The 13,561-nt window shown below is 45.9% G+C and overlaps 1 protein-coding gene across 13 annotated transcripts in view; it reads left to right on the top strand.

The window, feature by feature from the left end:
- Positions 1-13,561, top strand: part of nrxn1a (neurexin 1a) — a 124,381-nt gene that overhangs the window by 93,344 nt on the left and 17,476 nt on the right. For all 13 annotated transcript variants that reach the window (XM_035533189.1, XM_035533180.1, XM_035533182.1 and 10 more), the window contains 2 exons: positions 2,726-2,907; positions 10,878-11,049. In XM_035533189.1, the coding sequence (XP_035389082.1) occupies positions 2,726-2,907; positions 10,878-11,049 (354 nt within the window). The remainder of the gene's footprint in view (positions 1-2,725; positions 2,908-10,877; positions 11,050-13,561) is intronic.

Below are 13,561 nucleotides of genomic sequence, written 5' to 3' on the forward strand. Positions count from 1 at the left end.
TAATTCAATTTTTTCAACACACAAGAGATGAGGCTTATGTTGGGATTCCGGAGGGTCAGGTAAAATCTGATCCATTAGACTGGCGCTCCAAGTACACGCTTCCCTCGCTCTCTCCCTCTCCCGCTCCCTCTCTCCTCGCAGCCTTTCTCTCTTTCCCTCCCCTTCCAGCATGTGCTGATTGACCTTAGCGAGGCAGTGAAGTGGAAACCCTTTGCCCAGGAGTGAGGGGCAGTCTCCTCTAAACCCAGGCCCCTGCCGCCCAGCCAGCCGTGATGATGGGCCATGTTCAGGAGGCTAACGATCAGCCCTGCACCCAGTGCCTGCTTCATTTAACAGCACTGGAAAATAGACTTTAGAGAGGATATTTAACCCCCAGTGAGGGCTGAGCAAGCTTCTTACCCACACATCAAGGATAAGAGCAAAAACAACTTAAGGAAGAAGAGAGAGAGAAACACTAGTCTGCTTGCCATTCTGTGGATGGGGGAACGTAATAGGTTGGTGAGAGGGAAATTGCATTCACATAGGAGCAAGTCCTGATGTCCATTGTGGGGACTGGCTGACTGAGTCTGATGTCGCCTTTTATAGTGGCTTGGGTCATTCCGCTGCAGACAGCACTGTGTTCCTGAGACAGTTCCTGCATAGGGACATGTCACTGTGTTTCCCCATAACACACATTCTCCTACATTGGCTTTGTTCTATTAGCATCACTCAACCCCTCAGCTCCATACTCTCTCAGCACCAGCTCTACCAGCATCACTCAACCCCAGCATCACTCAGCCCCAGCATCACCCAGCCCCAGCATCACCCAGCCCCAGTATCACTCAACCCCAGCATCACTCAGCCCCAGCATCACCCAGCCCCAGTATTACCCAGCCCCAGTATCACTCAGCCCCAGCATCACCCAGCCCCAGCATCACCCAGCCCCAGTATTACCCAGCCCCAGTATCCCTCAGCCCCAGTATCACTCAGCCCCAGCATCACTCAGCCCCAGCATCACCCAGCCCCAGTATTACCCAGCCCCAGTATCACTCAGCCCCAGCATCACTCAGCCCCAGCATCACCCAGCCCCAGTATTACCCAGCCCCAGTATCACTCAGCCCCAGCATCACCCAGCCCCAGCATCACCCAGCCCCAGCATCACCCAGCCCCAGTATCCCTCAGCCCCAGTATCACTCAGCCCCAGTATCACTCAGCCCCAGCTTAAGTGTGACAGGAAGATAATGAGGCTAGGGAGGATAATGCTAGCTCCCTGATAATGTCCACCAAACTCTCCCACACACACCTGTTTGTGTGTGTGTGTGTGTGTGTGTGTGTGATGCACAGAGAGATCTGGCATCTGACATACATTAAAGAGCAAAGCTCAATTCATCTTTTAAATGAGATAAGCTGTGTCTGAGAGTGGCTCCTGCAGTCAATGACAAGTGTGCGAGTATGTATTTGGGAGTATGTGTCTTCTGTGCGTGTTCATGCCCGAGCAGAAGCGAGACCCCTGAGGGCGCTTTTTGTCTCAGTGATTTGGGCTGAATGCTGACACAGTATGGATGGGGCCGTCCAGCTCCGGTCTCAACAGGCTGAGAGGCCAGTGTGGGGGAGGGCCAGCGAGCGGGCGCGTGACGGGGAGACGCGCAGGCTGTAACGTGTCATCTCCGCCGCACCTCCGTCCTCCAGATACGGGGAGCTCCAGCAGCCGCAGCCCCTCACTGCTGAAATGCGTCGGACGCGGTGTGCACGCACCTTGCGGCACCCGGCATGGCCCAAGGATGTTACTGTGGAAATCGTGATGGACAATAAGACAGGAATGAATGAGATCAGCTGCATTACACAAGTAGGCATCAGACAGAAGCGTGGCTGTCCCTCTCACTCTCTCTCCAACTCCCTTGGACTCTGTCTCTCTTTCTTTCTCTTTCTCTCTGTTTCTCTCTATCCGTCAGCCTTTTCTCTTTTTCCCTTCCTTGCGCTGTTCCCTGTAAATGTGCTCCGTTTCTCTCTGAGTCTCTCTCTGATCCACACTGGGAACCAATGTTTGCGCTCTCTGAGGCCTGCCTACCTGTGGCACTGTAATTAACTCCATCAGGCCATTAGCATGCCTCTTACTGTGCAGAAATAGCAAATGTCTGCTCTGCATGTGTGTGTGTGTGTGTGTGTGTGTGTGTGTGTGTGTGTGTGTGTGTGGAGGCATGTGTAAACTTTTCCCAGACTAAAGCATGCTAAAGCCATGTACTACCATGTACCACTTCAGAGTTGTGGGGCTGGGCTGATTGTCCAGTGTGTTGATGGCTACAGATCTGTAATTAGAATCACAGAGCCTCAATCAGTCCAGTAATGCAGGTGGAGAGTGACTGTGTGTGTGTGTGTGTGTGTGTGTGTGTGTGTGTGTGTGTGTGTGTGTTTGTGTACATGTGGGGGGGTGCAGGAACACCCCCATGTCTAAGTTCCAGCCTCAGTTATTTAGCACATGCAGGTGCTCTGACATCAGCACTGTGAGGGTCATGCGAGGGCTGTAATTAAGCCAATCAGGATACAGCAGGGGCTGACTGACCCACTGATGGATTCATCAAGATACTCCTACACTGGGCCTAATGGGCTGAAAAGCACAAACGCACACACACATACACACTTTCAGATTATACATTAATGCCGTCTCTCTCTCTCTCTCTCTCTCTCTCTCTCTCTCTTTGTCTTTCATTTTTCTCTCTCTTTCTCTCTCTTTTCTTTCTCTCCACAGCGGGAACGACATACATCTTTGGGCGGGATGGCGGGCTGATTGTGTACACCTGGCCGCCCAACGACAGGCCCAGCACGCGAGCGGACCGCCTGGCTGTTGGCTTCAGTACCCAGCAGAAAGACGCAGTCTTGGTCAGAGTGGACAGCTCCTCTGGCCTCGGAGATTACCTGCAACTGCAGATAGTGAGTCGTGAACACACACACACACACAATAACAGTGACAAAATCACATCATATTCACTATTAATAATGGAACTCCATGAGTTTGACAAAAACAACCTTATTAACAACCTAAACTACACACACACACACACACACACACACACACACACACTAATGCATGCGCAACCATCAGAAAGGCCTGTAGCTGGTTGTTAGGCTTATGGTGATGTTCCAGGTCTCCTCCCACGCGCAGAGAGCAGTAGAACATTCCGGAGGCTCACGCTGCCAGCATGAATAAGAATGATGGGGGGTAGCACACGGCGCCATGGGGGCTGGGCTGCCTCACCTCCACTCTGTGGCCCCCAGCATCCTGTGGGCAGCATGAGAAGTGTGAGGAGAGAGCAACACTGGGGGAGGGGCTGGTGGTTCTGCTGTGGGAACTTGTAGAGTGGGGGGGGGGGTCTCTTTCTCTTTCTTTCTTTTTTTTCACTGTATTCACGTAGCACTCCTCACAACATTCAGCACACCCTCTCAGGGGTGAAATCGCACAGGCGGCTGGTACTGCCACGCTAACAGCCCCCTGCAGGCGGGCAGGTAATGGTCTCTCCAGCTGAGTCGCCGGCGACCTGGCGCGGTAGCCAGTCCGCTGGTTGAGCTTGGCTTCGAAGCCTCCACCTGATCTGCTGTGCTCACCCAGGAGGTGAACGAGATGTGTCATCAAGAAGCTGTTTGCCACTTGCACAGCGCAAACAGACAGGGTAGCTACGTGAGCTGTGCATGTGCCATTGATCGATTCAATAAGAGAAAGCCAGTGTTTTGGAGTTGGCTAACAGATTTTCAGAAATAGCAGTGGTTTTGTATTTATTTTTGTGGTTTTGTGTGCTTGAAATAGCAGTGGATTTGTATTTATTTTGTATTACATGTATTGACGTATATGCAAGATTTAGTCTTTGACTAGTTCAGATATTCACTGTGAAATACTGGGAGATGGACAGCCATTAGAAACACTTTGGTCAGCCATTTGGAAGATTTGGAGAATGGACATAGTCTACAGAATGGACATACTCTACATATGTTGCATATCACTGAATGAGTAAAATATCAAAGAAGCATTTATAGGATGCAACTTAAAATACATGTGATACACATTTATCATAGACATTTTAGGATTAACATTATATTAAATATTTTTCCTTGATTATTTATCAATGTATGAGCTACTTGCTTACTTACTTGCTTAGTGTATGCTTTTAAATAGCAGTGCTATACAAACCATACAGATAATCTGCAGATGTATGCGGGCTAACATTGTTTCTCAGCCATTATATTTACTAAGGGCTTTTCTGGGGTGTTGTTTTTTTTTTTTTTTTTTGGTTTGTGGTACTGAGTGCTAACCTAGCATAAAGCCATTTGCTAAATGAATCACCAGAGCGTAGGAGGGGAAATTAGCCGTACCTACATCATTAAGTGTGCTCATGGTATTATTGACATCAGCACAGATGCCCAGTGTCATTTTTTACTGTAATTAATGGGAAAATCCTTTCACCTCCCTCCTCATTAAGTGTTTCGACACGGGCTGGATCCTGGCTGTCAGTATTGGCATTTCTGGCAGGGTGCAGTGCTAATGTAGCTGTAGGCTCTGATCAAGCTGTCTGAAAGCAAGGAGAATATCATCAGCCACCAAGCTCCCCTCTGAAAGTGCATTAACCGAGGATCAGTGACCATGTTAACGAGGTAGCCCCAGTGCCCTGATTTTTCAAACAGACAGTGTCACCCTGTGTTCAGTGATGTGCGTTGCCCTAAACGCTTGTGATTGAGTTAATTTAATATCATCATATCACCATCACTGGAGCATTAGCATTAGACATCCTTCACTTCCAATTATTTATTCGTTTGCTCTTGCAGAGAAATAAAGAAAGAGAAAGAGAGAGAGAGAGAGAGAGAGAGAGAGACAGAAAGAGAGAAAAAGAGAGGGAGAGAGAGGAGAAAGATGAGAGTGATGTGAGAGAGTGAGTGATGAGAGTGATGTGAGAGAGAGAGAGTGATGAGAGAGTGATGAGAGAGTGATAGAGAGTGATGAGAGAGTGATGTGTGAGAGAGAGAGTGATGAGAGAGTGATAGAGAGTGATGAGAGAGTGATGAGAGAGCATTATGTGAGAGAGAGAGAGTGATGAGAGAGAGTGATGTGAGAGAGTGAGTGATGAGAGAGTGATGTGAGAGAGTCAGTGATGAGAGAGAGTGATGTGAGAGAGAGAGAGTGATGAGAGAGTGATGAGAGTGATGAGAGAGAGTGATGTGAGAGAGATGAGAGTGATGTGAGAGAGTGAGTGATGAGAGTGATGTGAGAGAGAGAGAGTGATGAGAGAGTGATAGAGAGTGATGAGAGAGAGTGATGAGAGAGTGATGTGAGAGAGAGAGAGTGATGAGAGAGTGATGAGAGAGTGATAGAGAGTGATGAGAGAGTGATGTGAGAGTGATGAGAGAGCATTATGTGAGAGAGAGAGAGAGTGATGAGAGAGAGTTATGTGAGAGAGTGAGTGATGAGAGAGTGATGTGAGAGAGTCAGTGATGAGAGAGAGTGATGTGAGAGAGAGAGAGTGATGAGAGAGAGAGTGATGAGAGAGTGAGAGTGATGAGAGAGGATCCTGGAGTGAAATAAAGAAGCAGATGGAAAAAGTGAGTCGTAAAACAAATGACCAAAATAGCAATGAAACAGAAAACAGCATGAAAGAAGTAGACTGAGTGGTAAACTGACAGCAGGTTAGAAACAGAAAGACATACACAAACACAGCCGATTTTACTCATCACAGGGTTGACAGTGAGGGGGATGGTCAAACAGCCCAGCCAGCTGCTCTGACCCAAAACCAGAAGCTCCATGGTCTTTGTGCTCCACCCAGCTGGACTACATCATACTTCAGTCTGCCCACAACCAAGAGGCATGAGCCCGGAGGAAGGCTGAGGGAGACGTAAAGCAGAGACAAAGAGGAGAGCCAGTGTGATTGCCCATGCAGTACAGCCACATTGTTTGTCACTTGTCAGTCTCCCACAGAGCTTACTGCCAAATGTGTGCATTTGTGTGTGTGTGTGTGTGTGTGTGTGTGTGTGTGTGTGTGTGTGTGTGTGTGTGTGTGTGTGTGTGTGTGTGTGTGACAAATAAAGAGAGCAAGAGAGAGAGAAAGACTAATGGTTGTTGAAGGCTCGATCAGCAGGTTGGTGGATGCTGGTCCTTATGAGTCCTGAGAAACAGAGCAAGGAGAGCTATGAATAGAGAGAAGACCAAAAAGGCCACAGGCCTGAAAGTGTTCTCAGAGACCTGGACCCACCTGGCCAGCCATGGAGGATGGCTGACAAGCCTAGGCATGCCAGTCCTACATATGACGGGCTCACAGATAAAGAGCGGGTTACAGAATGTGCCAGTGTGTCCCAGAATCTCGTAAGTAAAGGGTGAAAGACTTTACATTTGACAGTAAATAATCTCCATAGTAGCCGCTGCTCAGTGCAAGAGCAATAAATGCTTAATTTAAGATGTTTTGATTTCACTTCATGGACTGAAGCCCATGCTGGTTTTTCCCAGTTTGTCTATCTTTAGCAGCTGAGGAATAAACAGGCAGATGGAAATGAACTAGGATGTAAATATGTCTGTAATACATGAGGAGAGCGTCCTTTTGTCTTCTGTTGAAGGAAAAACTTTTGCAGCATTAAATTGTGAATCAATACCTCCCCTTAAGACAGACAAAAGGGGAAGATAAGCCCTGCCTCCACCTGCTTTGTGATGGAGATGGCGCTATTTATTGTGTTATTTAACAAGTAGTTGGATTAGAGGTGATGCATCAACTGCATCCCTCTGTGGAGACCTAATGAGCGGTTTGAAGGTGATAACGGTAGAGAGAGCAGGAAGGTCGAACTTTGGTATGGCTGTGAATTCGAAACATAGACTAATAGGAGGGGGCTTTGTTTTGGCATGATTTCATCTCCGTTCCGACTGTTGCCTCCCCACTGGCTCTGCTGAGAGCCAGAGCTGAGCACTGCAGATAGAGAGCACGAGAACACGTTGGGATGGCTTCTGGAGATGCCGTCTGCTAAGAGCAGTTTTGGGACCATGGAAGTGGGGCTGCGCTAACCTCAGAGGACTTGAAACAGAAACCTGCGCCACCAGTGGGATCCATGGTCTGGACAGATCTGAAGGGAGAAACACAGAGAGAGAGTGCATGTGTGTCTGTGGGTGTGGATGTCTGTGGGTGTATGGGTGTTTGTGCATGTGCGTACAGACATGGGTGTGTGAATGTGCGTGTGTGCGTGCGTTTGTACGTGTGTGCGTGTGCGTGTGTGTGTGTTTGTTTGTGTGTGCATGCATAGTGGACGATTTCTGTTGACATAGCAGAAATACTAAATTTATCCCTACACACACACACACACACACACACACAGCATTCTGAGTGGATTTTTCACAACCCCAAAGCCCATAACCCAGACATTATGGCACATGCATTATAGAGAGTGTCATACATGAATGTGTTATTCTAATATCAACCACTGTTCATTTATGAAGGCATGTACTGCTTGTCTTTGTGTTTGGTCCAATTAAGCTTACTCCCTAGGGATTAGCCTGAGTGTTGTAGAGAGGCTCTTTATGGAAAATGGCTGAGGTTTCACGGTTGCGCTGCCTCGTTTGAGCTGAACACCATGTTTCAGTAAGCCTGCTGCAGAACACATGCACACACACATGCACACACACACACATGCTCTGTCATATTGTAGCATCTACAGCCTGTACCGTAAATGAGACACATCATTAGTGGCTCCAGAGCCAACATCATATCAGCTCTACAGGATGTGGCAGCTGTATGTGTGTGTGCATGCGTGTATGTGTGTATCTTCTCTACTAGCATCAGTGTCATCAATCAGGTACCGCTGTTTTCTTGGCAGTGAGAACATGCTCGTTATGTCAGATGGTTGCACTTAATAATAATGACAATTATCATATTTAATTTTGGGACAGTAACACCAATAATATAGAAATGTTAAATCTAAGGGAATAATATACTATCCACAATTACACCAAATTTACTAATTGGTTTCAAATATTGATACAAATGTGCAGTGGGTAGTTTCTGCGGTCAGCACAGCAATCAACCGTGTTCTTCACCTCCTTTAAAGCCATTTTTAAAACCTTATGTTGGGAACACTTGGCATTCCCTTGCCATTCCCTCACTGTTCCCTCCCTGGAACAACCCCTTTCCACCCCCCAGTCTCCTTCCTCAGTGCTATTTGGCTGAAGCGTGTTTTGTCAGTCAGGCTGCTGCTAGGTCTGCTGCCTAATTGCCTAGAAGAGAAAGAGTGAACACTGAAGGCAGCGTTGCTGTGACGCCCTCCAAGACATCCAGCGAGAATCCATCGTTAGTTCTTTATTTATAGCACTGCTGTGGAGGGTGTAAGTGAAGTTGGGGTGTGTGTGTGTGTGTGTGTGTGTGTGTGTGTGTGTGTGTGTGTGTGTGTAGGCATGGGGTTTTGTTATTTATATAAGGGATCACTCGCAGGGCACCAAACAGTTAGGCCTACAGTCTGCAAGCATTTGTTTTTTCATTGTAATTTGGGGTTTGGTATTTTGGCATATTAGGTTTTAGTTTTCTTGTTTTCTTTATATTTTGACCCCAAGGTATTAATATTGGACCTTTTTCTGTTGAGATTCAACTAATCTGGGACGCTGTCACACGTGGGACACAATGTAGGACAGGGGCGTTGCCGTGGTGGTACATGTGTCTTTTACAGCATTTCCTCCTGCCAGTATGCAACGATGAAACCATGTATGTGGTGGAGTACAGTGTCAAGCCGGCCAGGCTGAGGACTCCACAGCCTGGCCATCTGGGTAGGAGAGCAAGGCTGGGAGGTCGGTCGTCCTCCCGTTTAGAGCCGGGGCTTGGTGGGTCACAGCTCATCAGAACGTGCCCTCTCCCTCCACCGCTATAAAGCAGAAGCGGGGAGGGCAGGGACAGTCGGGAGGAGGGAGACGAGGACGAAGCAGAGACTCGGCCTCCTCGCTCCCTCGTGGAGCGGGAGGACATGGTGAACAGGCGGTGTCTGTCTTCATTATGGGGCGTGAGAAGCCACAGGAACATTGGACTCTTGCCCAGCTGGAGGTGAGGAGCATGCGGCAGGCCTCCGGATGCGAGCCACCCTGCTCCTGGCCAAGGACGCCCAGTGCTTCTCCTCCCGTGGGGCCGGAGGAGTGAAATGGGGCGCCAGGCTCTGCTCTTGCTGTCTAAAGGTGGGAATGAACAGTGCTCACGTAGGGGTTTCCTCTTATCGCCTTCACTCGCATCTCATTGGATTGTTTATATGGGCCCCAATTGGCTACCCTAGCCTTGTCCACTGGAGAAAACCTCGTGGATAATAAGCTGCAGCTTCCTAGACTGCACCCAGACTTACATGTACGTTTGTTCGTTGGCTTAACTAACGACACCCACCTGTCGTGAATATGAGGGACCTGTCTCTCTGAGTGAGCCCTTTGCTGCTGCAGGTTGTGTAGGTTTGTGTAATTATGAATGGTTAAAGCATTTGCGACTTCAGTGACGGTAATACAGACTAACTGATATTTATGTGCATGCGTGGCAAGGCAATTGCTTCTGAGTGAGCATGTTAGTTATGTGGGCTCTGAGTGGGGTCAGATAAAAATGTATCCTGCCACTTTATTTATGAAAACAAACAGCTACCAGTGTATATGCAAATAGAGCAATTATTTCAAGTGGCTGGCTTTCTCTATGTGAACATGTTTGTGCATGTTTGCAACTCTAGCGAGGCATGTGGTTGTTTAACCGAGTGTTGGGTGAAGTAATTAGAAGCATGTATCTCTTTTCATGAAATATGTGATTGAAGTAAATTTCACATGCTGTGGTGAGTTACCGTTTATCAAAGCAATAATTAAGGTTTGAGGCCATCTAGTGGTGTTGGTGTGTATTGCACTGCATGATCGTAATTCTGCTCTTTGCTGCTCTTAATTCAGTAGGCAAATACATTTGTCAAAAAAACACTGAAAATTATTATGTTCACTTCCCCTGAACATGGCCTTTCAGTTTTCTCTGCACGTTCAGTGGCGTGTGGAGGTGGAGTGGAGACGTTGTAAGACATTTTTTCCTTGAATTATTCTTATTGTATTATCTTAGATTCTGACAATATTTCTGGGGTAATTTTGAACAAAGTCATAGATGAAAGATTTTTTCGTTCCTGCTGTTTATTATACTTTGAATTCCATCTTAATCTAAACGAAATGGGAAATTCTGTGTGTGTGTGTTTGTGTATGTGTGTTTTTGCTCACATTCCTGTAACTGTTGATTGACACTAGTGAGGTAAACTGAGCAGGAAATCATGAAACAATTTCTTCATCATTTGACACCTTAGCTTATTAACTTCTATGTTCCACCTTATTAAACAACCAGACAGCTACTATTGCAGGATTCTATAAGAAAAAGCAGTGAAAGTCACATGCATCTTAATTTCCCTGTTGTTGTGTATGTCCTTCACATAATAGCCTCATTAAAAAATATAAACGCTTGATATGAATTTATGAAATATAAATGCTTTGCTTGCCCATTAGAGTGGTTTTAAATCTTTTTGATGCATTCTGCTGTCGGATGTATTATACACAAGATGATAAAATATTGCCTTGTTTGGTCCTCAATTAATACATTTGGCACATTTGGAGGTGTTTTTTCCCTTTGAGATAAAGTGCAGTCATATGGCTTTTTCTTTATGAGAGTTCTCAAGGGGGAAAGAAATCATAGAAAACTCAGCAAGAGCAGCAATACACAGTCCGTGAGTTTAGTGCCTCAGTCTTTTATAAGTCCAGGAGGTGGACTTCCCAAACCAGCTGGAGAACACAATCAAAGATTGAGGTGTGTCATGCATTTTTTTACAGCTCTCATCTCTCTCTCTCTCTCTCTCTCTCTCTCTCTCTCTCTCTCTCTCTCTCTCTCTCTCTCTCTCATTCTGTGCAGGAAAAAGGAAATATCAGAGTTGTGTTCAATGTGGGCACCGATGACATAAACATTGAAGAGACCTCAAAGTTTGTAAATGATGGAAAGTACCACATAGTTCGCTTTACAAGAAGTGGTGGTAATGCCACCTTGCAGGTGGACGATCTGCCAGTCATAGAGCGATATCCCACAGGTAAGACTCTCTCCACCCGTGCACGCACCCTTGGGTAGATATCAGAGTAGCCAAGATAAAAAGCTTGTGAGAGTTTCAATCGCAGGCCTAAGGACCAAATGCCTTTCCCTGTGATTGTGCTTTCACTCAGTCTCTAAAAAGGTAACCCTGCTATCCTTTTCAAATGTCAACAGCGATGATGGCTTGGGGCTGGTGGAGGGAGGGTGGAAGGGGTGTGTAAGGCTGGAAATGTCAAAGAGTGGGTTATCCAGTTCACTAGCCTCATGGCTACCTGAAAAAAGCCCTGACAAAAGCTTGGCTCAAGATCAGAGATGAGGAATAATCCCCTCATTTGTCAGTCACAATGATAAAGAAGCAATTTGTTTGGAGTCAAGGTCTTTTCCTGACACCACCTCTATTCTGAAGACAATTCATATTCAGACATCAAGGACATCTTTAATTATTCTTGCCTTTCTACAGACTGGAAAGGGGAGAGTTTTTTAACAACATCTTGTTAATGCTCTGTCTAGAAAACTGAATCAATTCCACCACCTTTTAGTGTCCGATTGCTCCAAAATTATAATACTCTTCACTTCTCAGCAGCTCAGAAAATGACATACTGCTTAAAGATAGTTTGATCCTTAATCTTAATCCATGAATCTTATTATTTGATCAAAAACATCAGTGCTTCCTATCCTATAGTAGTTTCTTTGAAAACGGCTCTGATGATAAAAGGCATGCTCCGTGTATCCATGTTCTGTGCATTAGCCCGGGTTTCCTCCAAAATCTATTTTGAGATTGTGTTGTCCATATGAAAGGAAGCTAACACGATTACGGTAATCCATTCTCGGACATATTGTCTTTGCAGCAGCTCAGGCTGACTAACTAACGGAGACTGACTTACTCACGTTTACATCATCCGGCATGTTCTAGTGCAGGTTTGCTGTGATTTAGGCCTGTGCTTGTCACCCAGAAACGCATCTGGTACACTGCACAAAGAGAAACTGAGGATGAGGAGGAACAACGAGGAGAGGAAGGACAAAAGAAACAGGACAAGTTATTTTTTGCTTCTAGATCGTTGTATTGTGATATAGAAATAAACACACCCTGAGCATCCGAGCTGGTGTTCACATGGCTTCGTTTGGATGGTCCAGTCGAATCCGCTCTAATGCGATGCTTTCCAGAAGCTGTGCTGCTCCATTGTGTCAGTGGATCTAGAGAACAAAAATAAGCTTTGCATATCAGTGTGCAAATTCTAATTAACACAGCAACCGAAACAGCATGAGCAAAACTTTGTTCAGCCCAAGAAAAAAAGAAAGAGGAAAAAGCATGTGGCTGTTGCACTTAATCAGAACTTGATTGACTTTGCTTTGCAGAAAAGGGGGTGATAAACCAACTGAATTTGAATTAAGGGTGAGAACGATAATGGCCGCTTGTTTCTCCCCAATCAGCTATTAGTTCTTTGTCGAGCGCTCTTGCTTATTCCAACATGTTTCACACGTATCGTTTATTTGAATCCAGAGGGACAAACTGATTGGCACACTATTCTTTTGATAGCATTGTATTTCTCTGTAAGCAGCTGCAGTAGGCATACACGCGCACACGCACACACACACTGTCTGCATACCAATCAATACATGTAACCTCACCATACCAGCTTTGTTCACTCACCAGAGAAGTAAGGTACCAAATAAAAAGTTGGACCGCTCTATTACCAAATGTTGCCACTCTCTGAGGGCATGCTCTAAGAGAAAGAAGAAATATACAGCTTTGCTACAGAGCAGAGAGCCCTAACTCTCCTCCAGTGCCCACTAACGACATGCTCAGCTAAGCTTTTAGCTTGTGAAGGGCTGCCTATGGTTGCTTGTATAATTAACATGTACTAATTAACATTTATTGATAAAATGCAATAACATGATTCAGATCATATTTAAGATTAAAGATGTGCTCGCAAAAATTGAACATTCAAGACCATTAAAAAAGCTAAAAAGCTCAGTGTTCACACTGAAAACCTACTGCTGGTTCCTTCACCAAAACCAAGCATGACCTGTGTGTGTGTATTTGTGTGTGATTGGGTCTGTATGTGCGTATGCACGTGTGTGTATGTGTGTATGCGTGCCTGTGCACCCAAGCATAGTAGAGACATAGCCAAAGGGTGTGATCCAGGGATTCAGTCACCCCTAAATTAATTTCACCCCTGAAGTTCTAGAAAATTAATTCAGCAGAGCCTAGTTGGAGACCAGCACTTTTCTCAGTTAAAAAGTTTCCACCTTGTGTGAACATTGCTAGATTGTCATGTAATTTACATTTACAAATTTAACTTACACTTTTATCCAAAGTGGCTTACAATTCTGACTGAACACAGCTTGAGCAACTTGCTCAGGCGCCCACCAGTGGCAACCTGGCTGTGGTGAGATTTGAACTTACAACCTTCTGATTACTGGTCTGATTACCCCTGAGCTACCACTGTGAGTTTAAGATAAAAAAGAGCATTCAACAGTCAAAGTAATTACACACAGGACCTTCATTACTG

Source organism: Electrophorus electricus, chromosome 14 (genome assembly GCF_013358815.1).
Source record: "Electrophorus electricus isolate fEleEle1 chromosome 14, fEleEle1.pri, whole genome shotgun sequence".
NCBI classification, from domain to species: domain Eukaryota; kingdom Metazoa; phylum Chordata; class Actinopteri; order Gymnotiformes; family Gymnotidae; genus Electrophorus; species Electrophorus electricus.